This window comes from Delphinus delphis, chromosome 9, assembly GCF_949987515.2.
Source record: "Delphinus delphis chromosome 9, mDelDel1.2, whole genome shotgun sequence".
Lineage (NCBI taxonomy): Eukaryota > Metazoa > Chordata > Mammalia > Artiodactyla > Delphinidae > Delphinus > Delphinus delphis.
In genome coordinates, this window is record NC_082691.1 from 94,900,073 (window position 1) to 94,924,374 (window position 24,302).

Here is a 24,302-nt window from a genome sequence, read left to right on the forward strand (position 1 = left end):
TAAAAGAGTAAAACAAACTCAAAACCACCACAGAGTCTGCTGCTTTACTATCGTGAAGCGGGAACTAGGGCTGTGTTTCTTGGAAACAAATTCTGATATGTCTCTGCCCAGCAGACAAATCTAAAGCTAAGTCATCTTCAAGGTTAGTATCTACACAATTGTGAAGCCACTACACTAGGAGAAATTCCTGCCACAGAGTGTGGAAAGAATTCCTGTACAAACAGCTAAGAATGACAAAACTGCTAAGTAACACCAATGTCTTTACAGAAACACAGATAAACTCAACCACCAAAGGAACATATAACCTAGGAATTAAAGGTCATAATGCAGCCTAAAAAGGATTTTAAAGTAATATTTAATATTCTCAAAGAGCCAAAGGAGGTAACTTCTTCCAAAAACTAGCTTCAAAGAGTTAGAACCAAACATTATGATAAAGAACAGGTGCTTATGAAGAAGAACAAAATAAAAATTCTATTAATTAAAAAAATGTATTTTAATTAAAAAAAACAAAGGGATTAAAAAATGTGCTAGAAAACGGAGCTGAGAAACTTCCCTGAACATGTCCCAAAATACTGAAAATATTAAAGAAAAGTCAAAGACAAGAATAGGTCCAGAACCTAAATATTCAGCTAAAAGAAGTTTCAGAAGGAAAAAAGAGAGAGAATAGAGGGGAGATAATATTAAAGAAATATGACGAAGAATTTTCCTAAAGTGAAGAAAACATGACTCCTAAGATTAAAGGTTTCTCTGGCTACCAAGCAAGATTGAAAAACAAACAGAAGAACAAACACCCATAACTAGAAACAATAAAATGAAACTTAAGAAAATAATGGAAAGAAATTCACTTCTGAGGAGAAACTTTACATAGAAAAGAAAAATAAACTGCAAAGGGATGAGAAATAGAATAACATTAGTAATACTGTTTTTGAGAAGACAAAGTAGCAATATCTTCATGTAATTAAGATAAAATAAACTTGAATGTAGAATTCTATACTCAGCTAGCCTATTTTAGCTGGGCAAACAATTTTAGACATAGAGGATTCATAAAGTTTATAACCCACAGATTCTCTTTGAAAGGGCAAGTAACAAATATAGTCTACCAAGAATAAAAGTTGTTAATAGTACATACTAAGATAGATGCAAAGATTCTTAACAATATGTTAGCAAGTCAAATAGAGCAACATATAAAAATAATACATTATGACTAATTGGGACTTATCCCAGGAATGCAAGACTGATTTAACATGCAAAATTTTTTCAATATAAATCACTGTGTTAACAAAATAGAGGAGAGAAACCATTCCCTCGTTTCAATAAATTCAACCTCCATTGATAAAAATTCTTAGCATACTAGCAATAAAAATGGCCTTTCTTAATCTGATAAAGGAGATCTATAAGAGATCTACAGCTGATATTATACTCAATGGTGAAATAATGTTTTCTTTGTAAGGTCAGGAAAGAGGCAGAATGTATACTCACATTACTTCTAATCAAGATTGTACTGATGGTTCCAGCCAGTGAAATTAGTTAAATAAAGGCCATAAAGATTGAGAAGGGAGATATAAGTTCTCTTATTTGCTGATGGCATGATTGTTTCAGTATGAAATTTCAAAGAACCTACAAAAAACTATTGGCACTATTAAATTCATTTAGGAAAGTGACAAGATACATGGTTAATGTACAAAAATTTTATAAACTAGCAGCAAATAATTGAAATATGAAAATTTAAATACCCCATTTAACATTACTGTATGTAACATTATAAAATATTAAATACCTAGGGATAATTTAATCAAAAGACATGCAAGACCTCTACACTAAAAACTATAAAATATTGCTGAGAGAAATTATAGACAAATAAATGAAGAGCTATATCCTGTTCATAGATTGTTAGACTAAATATTTTTTTCCATTGTAGTTTATTACAAGATATTGAATATAGTTCCCTGTGCTATACTATAGTAGGGCCTTGTTGTTTATCTATTTTATATGTAGTAGTTTGTATTTGCTAATCCCAGACTCCTAATTTATCCCTCCCTGCCCCCTTTCCCCTTTGGTAACCATAAGTTTGTTTTCTATGTCTGTGAGTCTGTTCTGCTTTGTAAATAAGTTCATTTGTATCATTTTTTAAGATTCCACATATAAGTGATATCATATGATATTTGTCTTACCTTTCTGACTTACTTCACTTAGTATGATAATCTCTAGGTCAGTCCATGTTGCTGGAAATGGATTCTTTCTTATGACTGAGTAATATTCCATTGTATTTATATATATACCACATCTTATTTATCCATTCGTCTGTCAGTGGACATTTAGGTTGCTTCCATGTCTTGGCTATTGTAAATAGTGCTGCTGTGAACATTGGGGTTCGTGTATCTTTTTGAATTAGAGTTTTCATCTTTTCTGGATATATGTCTGGGAGTGGGATTGCTGGATCATATGGTAACTCTATTTTTAGTTTTTTACACGCTGAATATTATATATATATATATATATATATTTTAAGAACATACACACAAATGCTGCAGATCAATAAAATTCTACAAAGAAATAATAAAAAGACAACTGAATATTAAAAAAAGGGGCAAACAAGTCAAATAGTAGCTTTATAATAGAAGGTGTTCAAATGGCCATGGACCACATGAAAAGGTGCTCCATATTACTAGTTGTCAGGGAAATGCAAATTCAAACCACAACGAGATCGAGATACCATTCACCTCCACTAGAATGGCCCAAATTAAAAAAGACTGACAATACCAAATGTGGTGAAAATGTAGAACAGCTCTCCTACACTGTTGATGGGAGCATGAAATGCTAGAATCGCTCTGGAAAACTCCAGCAGTTTCTTGTAAAGCGAAATGTACACCAGCTTTATGACACAGTGATCCCACTCCTAATGGCCTGGGCATCGAGATTTTAAAAGCTCCCCGGGCAATTTTAATGTGAAGCCAAGAGTAGGGAGACCACTGTCTTGAGGAAAACCTAGGACAACTTTGGTGTCCACCAAGGAAAGGAAACCAGATGAAGGCACAAATTTTGCAGCCATTGGAGGTGGCAAAAAGGGTCATTTGGGAAAACTGAGAGGAGGGAGTGGAGTTATCAAGAACAGGTCCTGGGAGGAGGAAGCAGTACTCGGCAGCACCCACAGCCGGCAGAACCAGGCTGGGCTGGGTTGAAGCCCATAAAGATCTGTGTCTGGTATACCTTTCTCTCTGCTGAGCCATTTAGGATGTGATTTGAGGAAAGCCTTCCCGGCTAGATTCCTGGCAGGCAGGCAGAGAATGCCGGTCTCCACAAATAGGCCTTTTAGCGAGGCTATTTTGGTAGGTTCCCCAACTAGACTGACCGGTGCTTGGCACCAGGCAAAGCACTGTCCTCATGAGCAAGTGGAGTAGAGCCAGGAGACACACACAGGCACCCACTGAGCAAGTATCTACCCGTCTTTGTCTCCCACTCTAAAGCAGGTGAATGTACATTTCTGAATCAGTGCATTTTCAGGCAAAACGACCCATCCTCTGGTTCCTGTAGGCGTTTTCATGTAGTACCTCTTGAAGCTGAAGTGATGACACCTTTTTCTTCCAAGTTTGTCTTTTCATATCTGTGTTTCCATGAATATGTGGAGCTTGAGGAGGATAATATAATTGCCATAGTAGTGAATATGTTTAAATATTATATGCTAGCACCTATTTTTTTAAAAAAATATTTATTTATTTGGTGTGCCAGATCTTAGTTGCGGCTTGCGGGATCTAGTTCCCTGACCAGGGATCGAATCCAGGGCCCCTGCTTTGGGAGCGCGGAGTCTTAACCACTGGACCACCGGGGAAGTCCCACTAGCACTCATGTTAAGAAATAGCAGTCATGTGAAAAACCAACCATGCTATCTTGGGATTTAGATATCATTTCGTAAGAGGTGATTTCTCATGGTTTGGCTCATATCAAGCACTAGTAAGCTATAGTATACAAAGAATTTACACTGAGCACTTCACTTCTCTATTTTGTTCATTTTGTCAAGACACACCTAGACAACCAATGCCATTCTACTTGCCTAGGCCATGTGTAGAGCTTTAATTATTTTATTCTCCTGTGGGTGGGATCATGGATGTAAAGTAGAGAGACTTGGAGTTATACTTTAGAAAAGAAATTGGAATCGGTTTCTGAAGGCTTTATGAACAATCAGAGGCATAGTTATGAAGAGCCCGTTTCGTGTCCACTCTCAACATAGATCTGGCATCCTGGGATCTGCCTTGTGGTCCGCCCTTACCTTTAGGCTGCTCTGAGCCCGGAGCAGAATGGTCTCCACGGCTCTCTTCAGCTTGGCATTGCCTGAGATCAGGATGACTGTGTGCCCCGAGGGGCAGGCTGCCAGTATCCCTGCACAGACCATGACCCCGATCTTGTTGTGCCACAGCATCAGCAAAGGCACCGAGATGAAGCCAGCGCAGGACACCACATACAGGCAGAAGAAAGAGATGAGACCCGAGTGCTTTGATGTGGGCCTCCAGGCTGGGGTCCCGAGAGTCTCTGGTTTTGGCCCTCCTTGTCCTCATGTGCCTCCCCAGGGAGACAATCAGCACCCCAGAAGAAACCAGAAAAAGCAAGAAAGAAGGGGTGGACCCCAGGCTGCAGAAGAGGAAGGAATGAAAGAAATTGAGTTTTCTCAGTTTCTCAATTGAGTATTGTTATTCATGAGTAGCATGGTTGCAACTGAGAAGTGAGATCTATTGAAAAAGTCCCACAAATAGAGAACAGTGCAGACACAGGAGGAAAAAATAGCACCCAGGAGCATCTGGGGGATCTTCCTGGAGATCCAGCTTGCCAAGCGGAGGAGGAAGGTGTGAAAGAAATGGACAGTCCTGGAGCAGTAGAGGAGACTAAGGCAAGTGGTGAGCCAGAGGCCAGCTTGATTTACGAGCATCCAGAGCATGAGGGTGGTCTGGTAGCAGAGGCCCAGCGGGTCTTTTACCCACTGGAAGTGGGTAAGCTGGATGGCATCCAGAAAGAGCAGCCCGTGTAGGAAAGGCCAGGTGAGGCTGAGATTCAGCAGGACAAGATCACAGTTGCTCAGTGGCCACCTCCTCACCACGACCCAAAAATTCATCAAGAAAATGAAGGCATTGACCAGGATCCCTACTGCAAACTCCAGGACTGAAAAGAACAGAAATGCATTCCTGACTTCATAGGGCACAGTTACAGTGGCAGTCAGAGTCACCATGATGTCTCTTCTTACTTGGCTAATCTAAGACTCAAACACCGCCCAGCAGAGAAGGGTAAGTGTACGTTCTGAGCCACGACCTTTCCTTTACAAGACATCCAGCTCTTGCTCTAGAGCTATCCCAGAGTGAGTGCATAAAACGTTCTGACAGTAAACTTAGAGGGATATTGTTGCTTTAGAATATCTCTTGGATACACACAAAGGCTCATCATAAGAGTAGAAGAGTGATGGTTCTATCTCTTGGGTGATGCAGAAGCTTTGAATAAACCCAGGTGTTTCTGTAACAACAGCCTTCCCAGAGGACCATGGCCTGGCATGAGGGATGCAAATAAGACAAGGTCTTGATTTCCCAAGCCCAGTTTTGCATGCCCATCTGGACCCACATGAGTGGAGAGGAGAGCAGGATTTGCTTATGGGTTTTAAGGAAACTGGCAGCAGACAAAGCATATATTCTCTGTGAACTAGGCTTTGAGATGGTGCCTCTCTCCATTTGCATGCCTTCTATCACCCCTGAGGGTGACTGATCATAGACTATGTTTTTAATATGGACAAGTGCATGGTTCCTCCCCTGTATGACTAGTATGACTGCCATTGCCAAAGATTTCATTCAACCATCATTATTATGCCAGGTACTGTGCTTGGCAAGAGGAGTATTAACATGAACAAGGCCAGCATCTTGCTATGAAGGGGTAGGGGGTGGGTATCTGGCCTGGATCATTGCCGAAGCCTTACAACTGCTCTGTCTGCTTCCCACCCTCCCTCCCATACCCCACTTTCTACAAAGCAGCAATAGCGATCCTGTTAACATATAACTAAGATCATGTCATTGCTCTGTTCAAACCTTTCAGGGCCCCCCATCTCCTTCACCATATCAGCCAAGTTTTCACAGTGCCCTAGAGGGTCCTGTGTACATAATCAGAGCCTCTGTCCCTTCTCAGATGTCCTCCTCTGAAGGGCGCTCTGTGTTCAGAGTGTGGGCTCTAGAGCCAGGCTCTTTCAGGTCAAGGCCTGGCTCTGCTGCTTCCTCTCTGTGAGAACTTGGCAAGTTATTGAACCCTCTTCGCTCATCTCATATGAAATAGAGATGACGAACAAAATAATGGCTACCTCAGAGGGTTGGGAGGATGACCCGAATTGACACATGTAACATGACTGGGATTATGCTTGACACATGACGTCCAATCAATAAATGCTAGTTATAGAACTATCATATGATCCAGCAGTTCCTCTTCTGGGTATATATCCAAAGGGAATGCAAAAGGATCTCAAAGATATGTCCTCATTCCCATGTTCGTTGCAGCATTATTCACAATAGCCAAGATACGGCAACAACCCAAGGGTCCGTTAATGGATGAATGGATACGGTGGAATATTATTCAGGCATGAGAAAAAGGGAGTCCTGTGATTTGCGACAACATGGATGGACCGTGAGGACATTGTGCGAAGTGAAATAAGCCGGACAGAGAAAGACAAATAGTGCGTGGTATCACTTCTACTGTATGTGGAATACGAGAAAAAGAGTCAAACATAGAAACAAAGAGTAAAACAGTGATTGCCAGTGGTTGGGAGGTGGGAGAAATAAGGAGAGGTTGGTAAAAGGGTACAAATAAAGTCTGAGGATCCAGTGTATAACATACAATGTATAACATTGAATTGTATTAATAAAATTTGCTTAGAGAGTAAAACTTAAATGTTCTCACCAAATATATATAGGTTTCACATGTAAGTGAAAACATACAATATTTGTTGTTCTCTGACTTATTTCGCTAAGCAGAATACTCTCCAGGTCCATCTATGTTGTTGCAAATTGCAAATTTTCATTCTTCTTTATGGCTGAGTAGTATTTCACACACACACACTCTCTCTCTCTCTCTCTATATATATATATACACACACACACACATCACATCTTCTTTATCCATTCATGTGTTGATGGGCACTTAGGTTGCTTTCATATCTTGGCTATTTTAAGAAAGTATGTATGTTTCTGAGAACAAAGTGAGCTTCCTGTTTGAACATCACTGAGCTGAGATTCCTCAGTCCCTGCAACCTCACTCTCCCTCACCTACTTAATTATCTAGATGCAAAGCAAAGGGGTGGAGGGGGAGAGACAGCAGGGCAGTCCCATGAGGCCTTGAGAAAGGAAGCCAAGACAACAGGAATTGTGAAGAAATGGCAGTTTATACGTGAAAGAGTGTATTCCTCAGGGAGAGAGATCATTTTAATTTAGATGGGAAAGTACGGCTAAACGACTTGAGATAAGAGAGGTAAATGAAAGAAACAATTTAATGTTAACGGGACAGATAGCTGACAGGAAACAGATGACTGGGATGGTGTTGTTCTGAAGTAGGGCCATGGTGACGATGGAGGATATTGCCCCCAGGAAGGTGCCAGGGTAGGAAGAAGCCCTGTGCTCTGATGGGTGAGACGAGGCCAGTGCTGCCTTGTAGCAGGTGAGACTGGAGGGGCTGGGCTCCTGACCAAGACTGTTTCTTTCACTTCTGTGAGAATTATAATATAAAGTGATCCATGATTGGCTTCTTCTCGTCTGGCACCTGCCCCCATTCCTACCTAGGGACTGGCTTCAGTTCTTACCCTGTGGTTAGACAGTTATGGAGGTGATCTTGGGTGGCCTCGGCCTGCAGTGGCTTGAAGCAAGGTCTCAGTTCCCTGACCAGAGATTGAAGTCAGGCCACAGCAGTGAGAGCGCTGAATCCTAGCCACTAGACCATGAGGGCCAGTGGCCAGTGAGAAGTCCCTGGCTTGTCTGCTTTGTAGAAATAAATTTCAGCAAAGAAATGGAAAGTAGTGAAACAAGTAAAGTGTTTATTAGGAGGAAAAAAGTACCTGTGAATAGGCGCACACGGGCTGGCTCAGAGAGAGAGTCGCGCCTCCGTGGTGGTTTGAATCACTTATGTGGGCATTTCTTCTGGGTTTCCTCTGGCCAATCATCTCGCTTTGCCTGGCTCTGAGTCCGTATTTGGTTTAACTCCGGGTCCTCCCCTGTGTGCCTGTGCATCTCTTAGCCAAGATGGATTCCAGCACAGAGGCCTATGGGAAGGTTGACACCACCTATTATGGGGTGGCGCCCCCTCCCTTTTTGGCCCCCGAGGAGCCTTTCTGCTCCTGTGTAGTTGGGTAAGTCTCCTTGACCTCAAGAATGGAAATATGTGGTCTCTTTATCTTTTATCTGGGCGGCACTCAGGTCCTCCCTGCTCCTGCCATTATATTTATCTTGGACTATCTGTCCACAGGGGACAGACTCCAGCTGCTCAGCCTGGGGCCTGTCTATCTCCTGCCTCCGAGGGTTGTCTGAGACCAGTGGGAAAGAACAGGTAAGTTGCTCTTAGGAAGCATGGCACCTGCGGATGAGTCTTGTGTCTCCGAACTCCCCAGATAATCGAACTGAAGAGTCATGTAATCCCTCCCATTTTCCCAAGTCAAAGCCAGCTTGGGATCCAGAATCTTCCTATCATTACTCAACAGCTGCCACGAGGTGCGCCAGGCCACTGTGAGACCTGGAATTCCTGGCCTGCTCTCCGTGCAGGCTCACCCCAGTCATTGATTTACTCCTGCAGTAATGTGACGCGTATGTCACAGAAGGGAAATTTTAGACACCATTTATCATGCTATGGCAGGCTGAATGTCCTTTAATCTCAGAGTTGCTGTGTGAAGAGTGTAGTGATACTTCCATTTTACTGATGACAAAATGGAGTTTCAGGAAGGTTAGTTAGATATCTTGGCCAAGGTTACTAAGTGAGGAGTTAGGATGTTGATGCTTTTAGATGGCATGTAGCCAAGAGTCCCGGGAATTCCCAAATCCAGCTCTGCCAATCACTCCGATTACATGAGAGGAGCAGCAGGGAAATGGGGTGTAGGGTGTGTGTTACTTTATTGAAAGCTAGACCAGCGTCTGAAAGCTCCCAAGGTGGAACTCTGGTACAACTTGGTTTGGAGCATGCAGCAGACCTAGGCAGAATCCACGCATCCAACTTGCCATTCTGTTCATGGTAGTTATTGCTAATTGCCTGCAGACTATTAGTTCTCTCCTTTTCATTGCCAACAGAACCCCTGTGTTATTGGGTATGTCAATATTAACTAAAAATAAACTGCATTTCCCATCTTTCCTTCAGATAAGAGTAGCCAATGAGACACAAGAAGAAGGCATTGGGTGGGATTTTTTAGAAAGCCCTTGTCTCCTTTTCTTCTTTCTGTGCCTGAACTAAGATGTTACGGTTGGAGCTCCAACCATGAGCGAAAAGCCAAGAGAATCTCAATCCTAAGTTTCTGAGTTTGTGAAACCACACCAGTGACTACTGTGCTCCAGAGAGAGCAGAGAAAGTGAGAAAGGTAATATCTTTCTGTCTTTAAGTCACAATGCTTGGGCCACTGTGACTGGAAGCTGAACGCAATGACTAACTGATAACTTGCCTGTGAGAAGGGCTCTGAGTCCATTTGCCCATCTGGGGATGTGAAGCAAGGAAGTGGACAGAGGGAAAGGCAGCCTGCCCTGTGTCTAGGTTCGTTTGTCACGAAGAGGCAGAAAACAGGAAGCGCAAGAGAGGAAACAAAAGGAAGGACGTCTCTGCTTCCTGCATTTAAAGCATATCCTGTCCATTTTGAACTGTCAGAGGGAGGAGGGCAGAGAGGTCACGCCAGGGGAGATGAGGGTAAAGATGGTCTCACACAGCTCTTATTTCTGTTTCTCTACCTTTCAGTTTTGCTCTTGCAACTAACCGATCCTGCTGCAGATTCTCTGCGTTCCATTCAGAAGGAGAATCTGGGTTGTCTGGTGCTCACACGGCGGGCGGTGTCTGGAGATGCCAGTCTTGTGATTAGGGACATACCTGGGTCACTTTCCCCAGCAGGGACCTGTGGGTAGGGATTGCTTTAGAAGGTGCTCAGGCCCCTTTCTGAGCTTTATTTTGTCCACTAATATGAATTATGGAAGAGGAGGTTTTAAGTAAAAGCTGATAGAGCTGTGAGACGCTGGATGACATCAGCCCTGTTCTGTTTCTCTGTAATGGCGAAAGGAAGAGAGCACGGAGCAGCAGGGACACTTCGAGGGTCACTGTCTAGCAGAGACAGGGGAGATGGTGTGACACGGAGATTCCCAGAGAGCGGATGGCGAGGGAGTGTGTGGGGGAGGGAGGCCAAGCCAGAGAAGAGGGCAACAGCGACAGCCAGAGCCTGTGTGTGGCTGTGAGACATTATTGGCGCCTTGAAGACATTCCCTATGGCTTGCTTTTCACAGTTTCCCCTGGGGTGGGGACCTGGGGGAAGCAGGCTCACAGGAAAATTTCTGTAAATGCAGTGTTTTATGTTGAAAAAAATTATGCATGCCATTACTTTATACTGCCATATTTTTCATAATTCCAAATATTGATTCAAATTGCCTGTTCCTCTCCAAGGACTTTGACTAAAGTTGATTTTCCAAGAAGATGTGTTATGTACCTCTCAGTGTGTCACCACATACCCCTAGATTACGTGTATTCCTGAACTAAAAGGCACAATTCTATAGGGAGGCCATATAATTCAGAGGGACTTTGTGGGGATTTGAAGGTCCTACAATTGCAAGTGGTTGTAGAAGTCAGCAAAGTGTTGCCAATATGTTGCTTGTAGGTTGGACTAGAGTGGTTAGAAATTTCTGTTGAAAGTATTTACACTGGACAGAGGGAGACAATGAGAGCCTGCCATAGCAGGGCCATCAGAGACTATTTGGTTGCCAGGTATAGAAACTCACAGTACATGGCTGCAGGAAGGGATGATGTTGATGGTGATGCTGGTGATGGTGGTGGTGATGGTGATGGTGGTGGTGGTGGTGATGGTGATGGTGGTGATGGTGGTGGTGATGGTGATGATGGTGGTAGTGATGGTGGTGGTGGTAATGGTGGTGATGATGGTGGTGATGGTGGCGGTGGTGATGGTGATAATGGTGGTGGTGGTGGTGATAATGGTGGTGGTGGTGGTGATAATGGTGGTGGTGGTGGTGGTGGTAATGGTGGTGGTGGTGGTGGTGGTGATGGTGGTGATGGTGGTGGTGATGGTGGTAGTGGTGGTGGTGATAATGGTGGTGTTGATGGTGATAGTGGTGATGGTCATGGTGGTGATGGTGGTGGTGGTGATGATGGTGGTGATGATGGTGGTTAGTAGTAGAAGCAGTGGTGGTAGTAATTGTAGAAGTAGTATTTTGGTGAAGAAGCAGGAGAATCACCTGAAATTCTGTTGTGTATTGGTCTTAACAGAAATAGGAAAAATACTGGTAGCTAGTCTCTTTACTTTTTCTTCTTTGGGTTTGAATAATCTCTTACTCCTGCTTCTTTCCATATGTCTATCCTGTTCTCCTTTGGGGAAACAGGTATTTTCAGTAAAACCTTAATTTCTGCCTCTCAGTAACATGACATGATCCCACAGCCTGAATATGATTCAGACTCTGTGTCTCAAATCCTAATTTCCGGGAGAGAGAATCCAATTGGACCAGGTTGGATCAGCTGTCCAGTGCTGGTCCAGTCAGCTGTAACTGGTGAGTTAGGACTGTATTGGGGTCCCTTACAGGATTGGGCCGGTTCCCTGGACGTGGGGTAGGGGAGCCATGGAGGAAATGGTAGAAATCTCTAGGACAAGCTTTGGACTTAAGTATCCATCTGTGAGGAAAGGATGGTAGCATTTGATAATGGATGGGATCTGAGCTTTCCTCTTTGGGATACGTGGTGGAGAGTGAACTTTGAATCTGTTGAATAAATGAACAAGTATTTAGTCTGAAAAAGCAATTTCTGGATTTACCGACTTCAGACTCTGTGAACGCTGGATTACTAGATTGAAGCTAAGTTAGCACTAGTTCGACTTGGCCAGTATTTGAGTGACCTTTAGCAAGTCATTTTTCTTAGTTTGTTTCCTCATTATACATGGGGATTAAAAATTCCTGCTCTATTTCTTTGTGTGATCAGAGAGATAATACAGATTAAAGTGCTCTGAAAACTGCAATGTATTATACAAATATAAAGTTTTATTACTAACAGGTGAATACTAAGTAATATATTATTCCTAATAACTCTCTCCTTGGACTCACACCAGTGTTTGCACGTACTCCTGTCTGTGAGGGTGAGGTAGGAAAGGATGAAAGGTCGTGTAAAACTGCTGAATAATAGGTATTTCACAAGAGAAGGAAATGTTGTAATGCCCATTATAAGTCTCTTTTATTTTCACCTTTCTTTGAACATTTCTGGGCAGGGAAATCACTCTCACTCTAAGCAACTTCTCCGTTGCCAGATAGCGTCTGATGTGAAGAGCTTATTTTGGGAATGAAAGAAGGAACTCGGTTGCGATAAAAAGAAAGAGGTACAATTTATACAATTTTGTAGGCTGTGGAGGCTGTGAGAGATGCTTTGTGACAAGAAGGTGTGGAGATGGCATGTGCTTGGGAGTGGGGGGGGGGGAGAGATGGGGGAAGAAGGAATGTTAAGGAGCCATGGAGAACAAAGTCATGGGCTGGGCTGCTTTTCCCCCTCAGCCTGTGGTTCCCCGTGGGAGGCACTGATGCTCCGCCCTTGTCTGTCGGTGGTCCATGGATGCAAGAGAACACCTCCTCCGGCCCAGGCTAGTGAGGCTCTTTCTGGGGGTGGATGAACTGAAGGAGGAGTTGTTAACAGAATTTAAGCTAATGCGACCGCTTTCTGGGTTTTATTTGACTTTATTTTCAGAAAAGACAAGTTAGGGAGGGAGTGGGAAACCGACACTGGATATCAGGGACTTATTATCTCAGCTTACGCACAAAATAATATATGTCACACATATTCTCACCCCTAATGTACAGAGAGGGCAATTGAGCTTCAGAGCATTGAAATGACTGCCCAAGGTCTGTGGAAAGTAAGCAGAGAATCCAATATTCAGACCCCAGCTAGTTTGTTTCCAAACCCCATGCTCTTTCTATGACACCATACAGGGGACTACTAAACCACCAGCTGAAGACTTAACATGGAAACAGTGTCCAAAAGATGATTTAACTTGATTTCAATGTTACATCTACCTGTTTCAGATTTTAATAAGCTTATTTAGGAATACTTTCAGGATTATCTAACCCACCCACAGTCCATTGCTGGTAAAATCCAGACCGATGAGTATCTTTTCATAAGGATTTTATTCCAAGAAGGGAGAATCCATTGCCATGTTCGATGCTAGGAGGATGGAGAACACACACTGGGGCTCAGCTGTCCCTTCTCCACTCAGGAGGTCAGAATAGGCTCCTCACGTGGGTCTGGCTTTGGGGAGACTCTGAGGGAACTCAGCCAGCAGGGACTTGATGAGAGGCTAGCTTTCCCCTGAGCACTTTGGGGTATGTTCACCCATAAGACAGAACACTATTCTTGAATGTACTATTACTTCAGTAGTTCAGAAAAGAGGAAACGTCAATGGGAATTGAGTGTTTGGAGAAAATTTCATGACCAAGTGGATTTTAAACTTGGCTTTGCAATAGGAGAGGGGTTTTCACAGAAAACAGGACAAGAGGATGTAGACACAGCCCTGGTGGAGGGCTGCCCTCAGGCAAAAATGCAGAAGCAGCCATGAGCCAAGTTGACTGGTGCATAATGAAAAACACTGGAGTAGTGGAGTCAAAATGACAGTGAGGGCCTTAAAGAGAGAAAAGTGCGATTTATCGTGAGAAGTAGACCATGGCTATTTTAGAAGAGAAGCCTGAATAAAGTTTTGTTTTGGGAAAGTTGCACAGGGAGAGACGGGTGTTCTTGCCCAGGATTGACTGTGATCCACTGACTCTTTGGTCTTCAGGGAATGCCCATGGGGGATCTCAGGGTGGCAGAGTTCCATACTTTGGGGCCACTCCAGTGGACATGCAGCTTGTACAGCTCTCAGTGTTCCCTATGGATATGTCTTGTTCTGTTTGGAGGTGTGGGAAGAAGTAATATTCTGAGTAAAGACTCACAGAGACAGATAATCGCACGTTGAGTCCTAGGCAGAGAAACCCTAGGCTCAGAAATCTATTTCATGTTTATGACAGCCTGTGATGGGTCCCTGTTGCTGGTGGAAGTCTTCTTGTTAACAGAATCTCGGTGATGCGGCGACTCTAGGGTACTTTTCCAATAATGTTCCTGACTTTCCCACAACTGTCTTCCCTCGTCTTTCTGCTGCAGTTTCTGAAGCAGGTCCCATTCTTTCTTACCTCTGTGCCTTGCTTATGCTGATCCCTTAGCCCCCAAAATCTTAACGTCTCTCCTCCTTTCCCACTCCCATCTATCTTGGCCTTTAATTTCTTTCTTTCCTGTCCCTCCCCAATGGGAGTGTTCTTTTTCCAGTGACATTTGTCAGTGCTGCCTTGTCTTTTGTAGCGTAGCCATTTGACTTCTTACATGCTCTGGGCTGTGGGGTTACGGAGGCAGCACTCACATTTGTGTTCCAGCGTAGGCTCGACCAGACTGCCTGCGCTTGCATTCTGGTTTCACCTCTTGTTAGTTACACAGCTTTCGGGCAGTCGCTCTTTGTGCCTCAGGGTTCTCAGCTGTAAAACTGGGGTGATAACAGTCACTGCCTCATAGTGTAATTATGAGGAGAAATTGAAATCATGCCTGTGACTCATTTAACATAATGCATGGGCCATATCAGTGTTCCATAAATATTGCTGTCATTGCTATTCTGATAGATGCTTGTTTATAGCACACGTATAATAACTAAACATTGAATTGACTTGTGTTTAGGAAGTGGTTATCATATTTTCAGGGGTTGGAAGGAGGGAGGAGGCCCCCGAGCTCCTGCGTGATCCAGACATGGGGCCACAGGGTCTGGGGAAGGGGCTTGGCTGGAGAGTTCTGAGGAGGAGGCTTTGTCCTCACATTACTAGTTCTCATAGTTGCATGGCCCCCATGGCTCCCAGACAGACATGTTTTCCTGACCTCCTCAGGCTCAAGTAAGGCTGTGTCACCAGGGTCACAAACCACTCTCAGCATCACAGTTCTGTACATTGGTCTGTCCTGAATCATCTCTTTTTTAAATCCAGTGGCTACACTTTTCAAAAGCTCTAGTCAGGCAACATCATAGAGTCAGTGAGTAGTACAGGGCCTTGAGCAAAGTATATAGCTGCCAAAATTTTTTCTTTTTTAAATGTTAACACTCACGTACTACATTCCGTTATTAGACTAATGCAAACCTCACAAAATTGTTAGATCCGAGGCTCCCCGTCTGTAAAATGAGGGGGCTGTACGTGGTAATCTTTGAAATTCGTTCGGGCTAATACTAAACGGTCTGCGTGGGCTCTGATGCAGAGTGGACAAATATCCGCATGGCAGTTCAGACCCTTGCAGCTGTCAGGCCGTTGTGAATACTGATGAGATAATGTCGGCAAAAGGCGTCAGTACCCAACAGGCCTCCGTACACCTTAGTTTTCCTTTTCTTCCTCTTTTAGTTCAAAATTCTTTGTCATTGTGATGCCAAACAAATGCAGTATATCAGACCTGGTCTGCAGGTCTTACTGGTTCCCAACATTTCTTTTTTTTCTTTTAATGTTTTGTTTTATATGGAGTATAGTTGGTTAACAATGTTGTGTTAGTTTCAGGTGTACAACAAAGTGATTCAGTTACGTATATACATGTACCTATTCTTTTTCAAATTCTTTCCCCAATTAGGTTGTTACAGAATATTGAGCAGGGTTCCCTGTGCTATACAGTAGGTCCTTGTTGGTTATCCATTTTAAATATAGCAGTGTGTACATGTCAATCGCAAACTCCCTTTTTATTTATTTATTTAATTTTTTATTGGAGTATAATTGCTTTACAATGTTGTGTTAGTTTCTGCTGTACAATGAAGTGAATCAGCTCTATGTATACCTATGTCTCCTCCCTCTTGGACCTCCCTCCCACTGCCCCCCCCCAGTCCCACCCATCTAGGTCATCACAGAGCACTGAGCTGAGCTTCCTTCTCTGTTGGTCGATGAAATGAGAAAAATAAGGACAAGAAAGTGAACTTTTCAAAAAGATAAATTCATTCCATTTTAATAGTCTGTGTCCACAATGAAATAATGATAATAGATCATTATTTATTTAGTTATTTGTTTAGTTTTTCTCAGTGATACACAGATTATAAATTTAGGTCCCTTGGCCTAAGTTTTTCTTGAATTTTCACTGATCCATAAAAGCAAATGACCAGGAATAACAGTAGTTGAGCAGAGCTTTTAAAATGATCTGTGGTAAAAAATCTGGTTTTTGTAAAAACAAAAATTTCCATTATGTCACAGACTGAGACTTTTGTAAATTTAAAATAAAAATAAATTACTAGAAAAAGAAAATTGAAAAACATATATATATACACAAACTCCAGTTTTTAATTATTAGGGTCAATGGACATAAGTTACCATGACAAGTGGCAATAGAAGCTTCTAAATATTTATCCTCAGTTTTGGTATTTATTTCCTTGGGACTGGCAATAATGGGTTCATGGATTACTGACATCACTTGGAGTGGCACCCAGGCAAGGACACTGCCCTACTTTGAGGGAGGGTCTGCCTAGCAATAGACTGGAGTTCTTAACCTGGGGTTTGTGCATTTAATTCAGAGAGCAGGTGAACTTGGAAGGGGAAAGTGTTTATGTTTTTTTCTTTGCTGAAATACTGACATTTAATATGTCTTTCAAAATATAAAGTTAGGCCACAAATCACAGTAGTGTGAGCAGTACCTAAGACTTTTATTCCAAGAGAGGTCACGGATACTTTTATATGTTGAAGATAATCTCTAAATACTGTTTACACTATTTTGAAACTGCAGTCGCTATTAGACCAGCTGCTAGATTTGTTAGTTAATACAACATACATTACTACAATTTAAAAAGTATTGTAGTAACTGTAATTCAACGAAATTGGTTTCTTTTGTATGCTTATTTTGTATTTTGTCTCATGCATTTAAAAATGTAATTCTAAGGGCTTCCCTGGTGGCGCAGTGGTTGAGAGTCCGCCTGCCAATGCAGGGGACACGGGTTCGTGCCCCGGTCCGGGAAGATCCCACATTCCGTGGAGCGGCTGCGCCCCTGAGCCATGGCCGCTGAGCCTGCGCGTCTGGAGCCTGTGCTCTGCAACGGGAGAGGCCACAACAGTGAGAGGCCCGCGTACCGAAAAAAAAAAAAAAAAAATATATATATATATATATAATTCTAAAAAAAGTGTAATTCCAAGAGAGGTACCCTAGGAGGTACCGGATGGCCAAAGGGTCTCTTTAACACAAAAAAGCTTAAGGGTACGCCTCCTAGAGGCAGGAAAAGAAGAAACTATTTTGAAAACATTTTCAGTTATTTCCTTCAAACACAGATCAGTGGATGAGATTAGGGGTCATTGGGAGAGATGGGGCTCTTCTGGGGTACCAGGATCATTGTTTTTTTGCTCTTTATCATCTACACTTTGTGTCAGTCTTGTTCTGCTACCAGGCACAGGGAGCGTCCTCACTGCAGCAGAGACATTCAGTGCCCCAGGGGTCAGGGTGGTTACTTCTTGCCCCAAGGTCTTAGGGATGACTGCCTCAGGGAGACCTTGATTGCTAATTAACTAGCAAATCTGATCCTGCAAAAGAGCTGGGCCGTCATTTGCTTTTGAACTCCATTAACATCAGTACAGCAACCAGTTACCAGGGCTGTGGCTGCTTTCTGTGGACTGTGCTCTGCCTTGATTGCCAGCCCATCCTTCAGAGAAAGGGAGCAGCAGCGGGGGTGATGAGGTATGTACCTAAACTGTGTGCTCTCTTACGGCTACAGATGTATGTGTGCAAGTGTGCCTGGACTTGTGCTCATCTCTTTCAGTCAGATGCCCTTGTGAATTGGTTAAACACAGACAAAAAAACCCATCAACAACAAACCACAAAATTACACAAACACATAGTAAATAAAATTCAGCTCTTTTTTTCTTGGGATGTATGTGTGTGTGCATGTCTGTGTGGTGATGAATGATTTAATATTCAGGGTGAGGTAACTGGTAGAAATTCTTTCTGATTCTTGAGATGAGGTGGGGGAAGCGAGGGGAAGGAATTGGGAAGTTAGAGTAGGGCATTTGGGGATGTTCCTCTAAAAGGATGTGGAGCTGTGACTGAGAAGTGGTATTTAGAGAACTCATCACGGTCAGGAAATTGAGAAATCTGTATATTTCTATCCCTGTGAGTTTGGTGCCTTTATTTATTATTTATTTATTTATTTATTTATTTATTTATTTTTGCGGTACGCGGGCCTCTCACTCTTGTGGCCTCTCCCGTTGCGGAGCAGAGGCTCCAGACGTGCAGGCTCAGCGGCCATGGCTCACGGGCCTAGCTGCTCCGTGGCCCGTGGGATCTTCCAGGACCGGGGCACGAACCCATGTCCCCTGCATCGGCAGGCGGACTCTCAACCACTGCGCCATCAGGGAAGCCGTTGGTGCCTTTATTGATCAAGTAAAGAATTATTATGGGGAAGAGTCTAAAAGTGTGTGTGTGTGTGTGTGTGTGTGTGAAGCATTGGGGTGTGTGCACTCTTTGGTGTGTAGTGATTTCCTGTGGGGTCTGGAAGGAGGTTCTGAAGGGAAAGACTCGGCTCTGAATTGGCTCCTGTCAAAATGGAATGAAAGTGCCTAGGGGAAGGGGGAAGGTGATGGATTGTTGCAGGCTCCTCTCTGGTAAAACAAAGTAAGAGAGGGTGGTATCCTCACTAGTTGTTGAGAGTCTAGCTAAACACATGTGGGCATTCCTTTTCTGATGGGCCGTGGAGGTGAGAAGGGAGAGTTACAACTGGAGAAACAGGAGACCATGATCAGTCCCACAGGTCTCACTACAAAAAGCTTCTATGGGTTCCTGATAGAGGGTCTGAATGGCAGCTTTCAGGTGCTAAAGAGACCTCCAGGTCTCCAAACTGTCTATTGCTCTTTGTCACGGTGTGGAGCAGTGTGTATGTGTGGTGGGCAGGTAGGAGGAAGAGGGAGGGATCTTTGGTTTGCTGTGCTGAGAAGGACCAAATGATATGGAGGACCTTCTGTCCTGTACCCCCAACTGAAGATAGCTCATCGCTGTTTCACTCACGCTTCCGCAGATGCCAATGATTTTTATTATCCGGCATCCCTCACAAATGAGAGTTTTGATGGGCTAATAACGTTACTCTATGAACTGCTCCCTGAGCATGGAATACTAAGGACTAGATGGCCCTAGGAGAAGAAATTTTCCATCTAAAAATTTCCAAAACTGCAGAACGTGATGGAGCAGATAAGCCTTTGCACACCCTGCTGCTGGGGTCACCGTAGGTCATAGCTGTCTTCTAGACACAATCCCTTTGGGTTCAGATGGGGAAAATGAGGCCCAAGTTTTTCCAAGGCCACACAGCTAAGTCGGGTCAAGCTGGCTTTTAGACCTTTGCACTTTGGATGTGACCAGACTAGGGAGAAAAAGATCGTTAGCTCCTTTTTTCCTTCCCATTCTCTAAATATCTGGATGACAATGTACGAAGTCAGAAAATTTTGCCCAGGAGTTTTGAGGAATAGCCATGACTTGCTGGCGTCCTCTATGCAAGTTATTCTCAGCCTCTGTAAAACTAACCCTCTCTTTTCCACGAGAGCTCTTGCCTTGTGTTATCAAAGGATTTTTGAAAGAAAGGCTTAGAATGCCATGTGGAAATCAGCTAATGGCTATAATTCAGAAAAAAAAGAAAGTTGATTATCCAGTTTTTCCTAATGGATTCAGATAGCCATCTCAGTAGTTTGGGCCCCACCTGCTTACCCATCTACTTTGCCTAAATGATTATAACAGTACGAGGAAAATGAACTTTGGCAATTATTCGTATAACCATTTTAATTCAAGGAAAAAATTACCGTTGGAGTCTGCACGACTTATGTACAGTAATAATTTGCAGCTTTTCCGTGAGATTTTCTCTAAGCAGCCTAATTAAAATTGCAACCCTCATTCACGTTCCTCGTTCTCCCCCCACCCAAGCTTTATTTTTCTCCACAGCATATTCATTTATTTTTTTGTCGCTTTTTTCCTACCCATAGGAATATAAGTCCCATGAGGGCAAGAATTTTTACGTTTTTGTTTGTTGTTGCATAACCAGCTCCTGGAAGAGTGCTTGGCACATTGTAGGAGCTTAATAAATATTGATGAGTGAATAAATAAACTGCAAAAAGACAAAGGATTGATAAACATGGGGAACTCGTTCTCCTGGCTCTCAGAGAATTTAAAACAGTCCTGTGGGTTGTAAACTTCAAGTGAATTGACTACTACAACAGATGCTTAGAAAAACCGCTTTGAAACCCCCCAGGGGCTGTGGAGACTGAAATGTTGCAGAATTCTTTCCTTTTCTTTCTGTAAGCTTCCTAACAGGAGGTTGTCTTTGGAAGGACACGGGCATCTCCCATGCATCCTCCATCCTCTTAAATTAAAAACTTTTATCATCACGAATGTGTAGGTTTTCTGTACTTGCATCATATGTGGAAGTGGGCTTTGGATTCAGACTGCCTGGACCTCAGGCAATCTGGAGTCTCTGAGGCTCAGTTAGCTCATTTGTCAAATGGGGATAATACAGTCTTAGCTTAGAGGGTGGTCATGGGGACGAAATGAAATAACGCACCTAAGTGCTTCGCCCAGTGCCACACACGTTCTGAGTACTTGGTTAATGACCCAGGTACTATTTGACGAAAGCACAATCTCACCAAAAGCCTAAGCTGGAGTACACTGCGGGCATTATTACATGGAATACAGAGTAGTGCTTACAAGTTCTGGCTGTGAGGTCCAAAGGGCGGGTATTCAAATTGTGGCTTTACTCATTATCAGCTGTGTGACATTTGGCCCTGCTAAAGCTTAACTTCCTCATCTGAAAGCGAAGATGGTAGCAATAACTCACTGGGGGTTATAACAAAGATTACATGCAATGGATTATGTAAACCTCTTAGAACGTTACTCAATTACTGGTAGCGATTATTATTAAAAGTGCACAGTTTGTTTGTCATATGAAATAGAATATCCAAAGATTGTTGACAGACTGCCAAGTAACAGTTTTTTAAAATATTTTTTCTTTGATCTTGATTTTTTTCTAAATTGCATTTCAAATTGAGATTATAGGTTTCACCACTGAGATCCATATAATTTGGGAAGTAAGGTGAATCAGATGATGCTGATGAGGGTTTTTTTTTTCCTTAAGGTTTAACGAAATGTTTCTCTTCTATAGCTAGAAAGTAATTATCGTTGTTCCATAGAGCCAGTAGCCATATTTGAATATGATGCAAAAGGACTTTTGATAGGAGGCAAACAGATTTTTAAAAATGCAAGTGATATTTTTTCAAAAGTTATATTTACCCATGTATATTAATCATTTATTGCTGCATAACAAATTACCCCAAAATTTCACAGCTTGAAGCAATGAACATTTATTATCTCACAGTTCCTGTGGGTTAGGAATACTGTGAGGTATTATCTCACAGTTCCTGTGGGTTAGGAATACTTTGTATTTCTGGTTCAAGGTCTCTCATGAGGTTGCAGCCAGGATGCTGCCCAGGGCTGCTGTCATGTGAAGGCTTCACTGGGGCTGGAGAATCTGCTTCTGAGATGCCTCACTCACATGGCTGTTGGCAGGAGGTCTCAGTTCCTTGCTGGCTGTTGGCCCTTTCTGTAGGTCTGCTTGAGCGTCATTATGGCATGGCAGCTGGCTTCTCCAAGAAGTGATCCAAGATGAAGGAGGAAGGAGGAAGATGTAATGCCTTTTGTGTCCCAGGCTTGGGAATCACACACCATCCGCTCTGCTGTATTCTATTTGTTAGAAGTGAGTTACTAAGTCCAGCCCACTCTCATGGGGTGAGGGATGGGGGGCTTGGCTCCACCTCTTGAAGGGAAGAGTATAGAAGAATTTGTGTATCTTTATTTAAAAAAAACACCATATCATGATTTTGAATAATATTAAGTTTTATTTTATTTCATAATTTACTCCATCCTCTCTCTATAGATATCTACACTATTCGCAATCTTTTGCTGTTATATATCATGTTACAGTGAAGAACCTGTATCTGTACATACATTGCTTTCCACACATGCAAGTGTATTTTTTTTAACATTTTTATTGGAGTATAGTTGCTTTACAGTGGTACGTTAGTTTCTGCTGTATAACAAAGTGAATCAGTATGTATATATCCCCATATATGTATAGGAATATATGTATCCCCATACATATATCCCTCTTGCGTCTCCCTCCCACCCCTCTAGGTGGACACAAAGCACCGAGCTGATCTCCCTGTGCTATGCAGCTGCTTCTCACTAGCTATCTATTTTACATCTTGTAGTGTATATGTATCCATGCCACTCTCTCACTTCATCACAGCTTACCCTTCACCCTCCCTGTGTCCTCAAGTCCATTCTCTACATCTGCGTCTTTATTCCTGTCCTGCCCCCAGGTTCTTCAGAAGCTTTTTTTTTCTTTTTTTAGATTCCATATATATGTGTTAGCATACAGTATTTGTTTTTCTCTTTCTGACTTACTTCACTCTGTATGGCAGACTCTAGGTCCATCCACCTCACTACAAATAACTCAATTTCGTTTCTTTTTATGGATGAGTAATATTCCATTGTTTATATGTGCCACATCTTCTTTATCCATTCATCTGTCGATGGACACTTAGGTGGCTTCCATGTCCTGGCTATTGTAAATAAAACTGCAATGAACATTGTGGTACATGACTCTTTTTGAATTATGGTTTTCTCAGGGTATATGCCCAGTAGTGGGATTGCTGGGTGGTATGGTAGTTCTAGTTTTAGTTTTTTAAAGAACCTCCATACCGTTCTCTATAGGAGAAGGGTAAGCATTAGCTCTTTTCTAAATGTTTGATAGAATTTACCTGTGAAGCCATCTGGTCCTGAGCTTTTGTATGTTGGAAGATTTTTAATCACAGTTTCAATTTCATTACTTGTGATCGGTCTGTTTATATTTTCTATTTCTTCCTGGTTCAGTCTCAGAAGGTTGTGCTTTTTTAAGAATTTGTCCATTTCTTCCAGGTTGTCATTTTATTGGCATATAGTTGCTTGTACTAATCTCTCATGATCCTTTGTATTTCTGTACTGTCAGTTGTTACTTCTCCTTTTTCATTTCTAATTCTATTTATTTGAGTCTTCTCCCTTTTTTTCTTGATGAGTCTGGCTAATGGTTTATTCATTTTGTTTATCTTCTCAAAGAACCAGCTTTTAGTTTTATTGATCTTTGCTATTGTTTCCTTCATTTCTTTTTCATTTACTTCTGATCCGATCTTTATGATTTCTTTCCTTCTGCTAACTTTGGGGGTTTTTTTGTTCTTCTTTCTCTAATTGCTTTAGGTGTAAGATTTGTTTGTTTATTTGAGATGTTTCTTGTTTCTTGAGGTAGGATTGTATGGCTATAAACTTCCCTCTTAGAACTACTTTTGCTGCCCATAGGTTTTGGGTGTCGTGTTTTCATTGTCCTTTGTTTCTAGGTATTTTTTGATTTCTTCAATGATCTCTTGGTTATTTAGTACTGTATTGTTTAGCCTCCATGTGTTTGTATTTTTTTACGGATTTTTTCCTGTAATTGGTATCTAGTCTTATAGTGATGTGGTCAGAGAAGATACTTGGCATGATTTCAATTTTCCTAAATTTTCTAAGGCTTGATTTGTGACCCAAGATATGATCTATCCTAGAGAATGTTCCATGAGCACTTGAGAAGAAAGTGTATTCTGTTGTTTTTGGTTGGAATGTCCTATAAATATCAATTAAGTTCCTCTTGTTTAATGTATCATTTAAAGCTTGTGTTTCCTTATTTATTCTCATTTTGGATGATCTGTGCATTGGTGAAAGTGGGGTGTTTAAGTCCCCTACTATTATTGTGTTACTGTTGATTTTCCCTCTTAGGGCTGTTAGCATTTACCTTATATATTGAGGTGCTCCTATGTTGGGTGCATAAATATTTACAATTGTTATATCTTCTTCTTGGATTGATCTCTTGATCATTATTTAGTGTCCTCCTTTGTCTCTTGTAATAGTCTTTATTTTAAAGTCTATTTTGTCTGATACGCGAATTGCTACTCCAGCTTTCTTTTGATTTCCATTTGCATGGAATATGTTTTTCCATCCCCTCACTTTCAGTCTGTATGTGT

At 42.3% G+C, this 24,302-nt stretch overlaps 2 protein-coding genes across 3 annotated transcripts in view; one reads left to right on the forward strand and one right to left on the reverse strand.

The window, feature by feature from the left end:
- Positions 1-24,302, forward strand: part of MGAM (maltase-glucoamylase) — a 138,198-nt gene that overhangs the window by 26,801 nt on the left and 87,095 nt on the right. Inside the window, exon 1 of one of the 2 annotated variants that reach the window (XM_060021019.1) lies at positions 12,453-12,553. The exons of the other annotated variant lie outside the window; for it this stretch is intronic. The gene's annotated coding sequence lies outside the window, so the exon portion shown is untranslated. Of the gene's footprint in view, positions 1-12,452; positions 12,554-24,302 lie in introns of those variants that run through there. 2 annotated transcript variants of the gene reach the window in all.
- TAS2R38 (taste 2 receptor member 38) lies at positions 4,217-5,215 on the reverse strand. The gene is given in 3 exon segments (XM_060020031.1): positions 4,217-4,481; positions 4,483-4,669; positions 4,672-5,215. Coding segments are annotated over 3 exon segments (996 nt in total).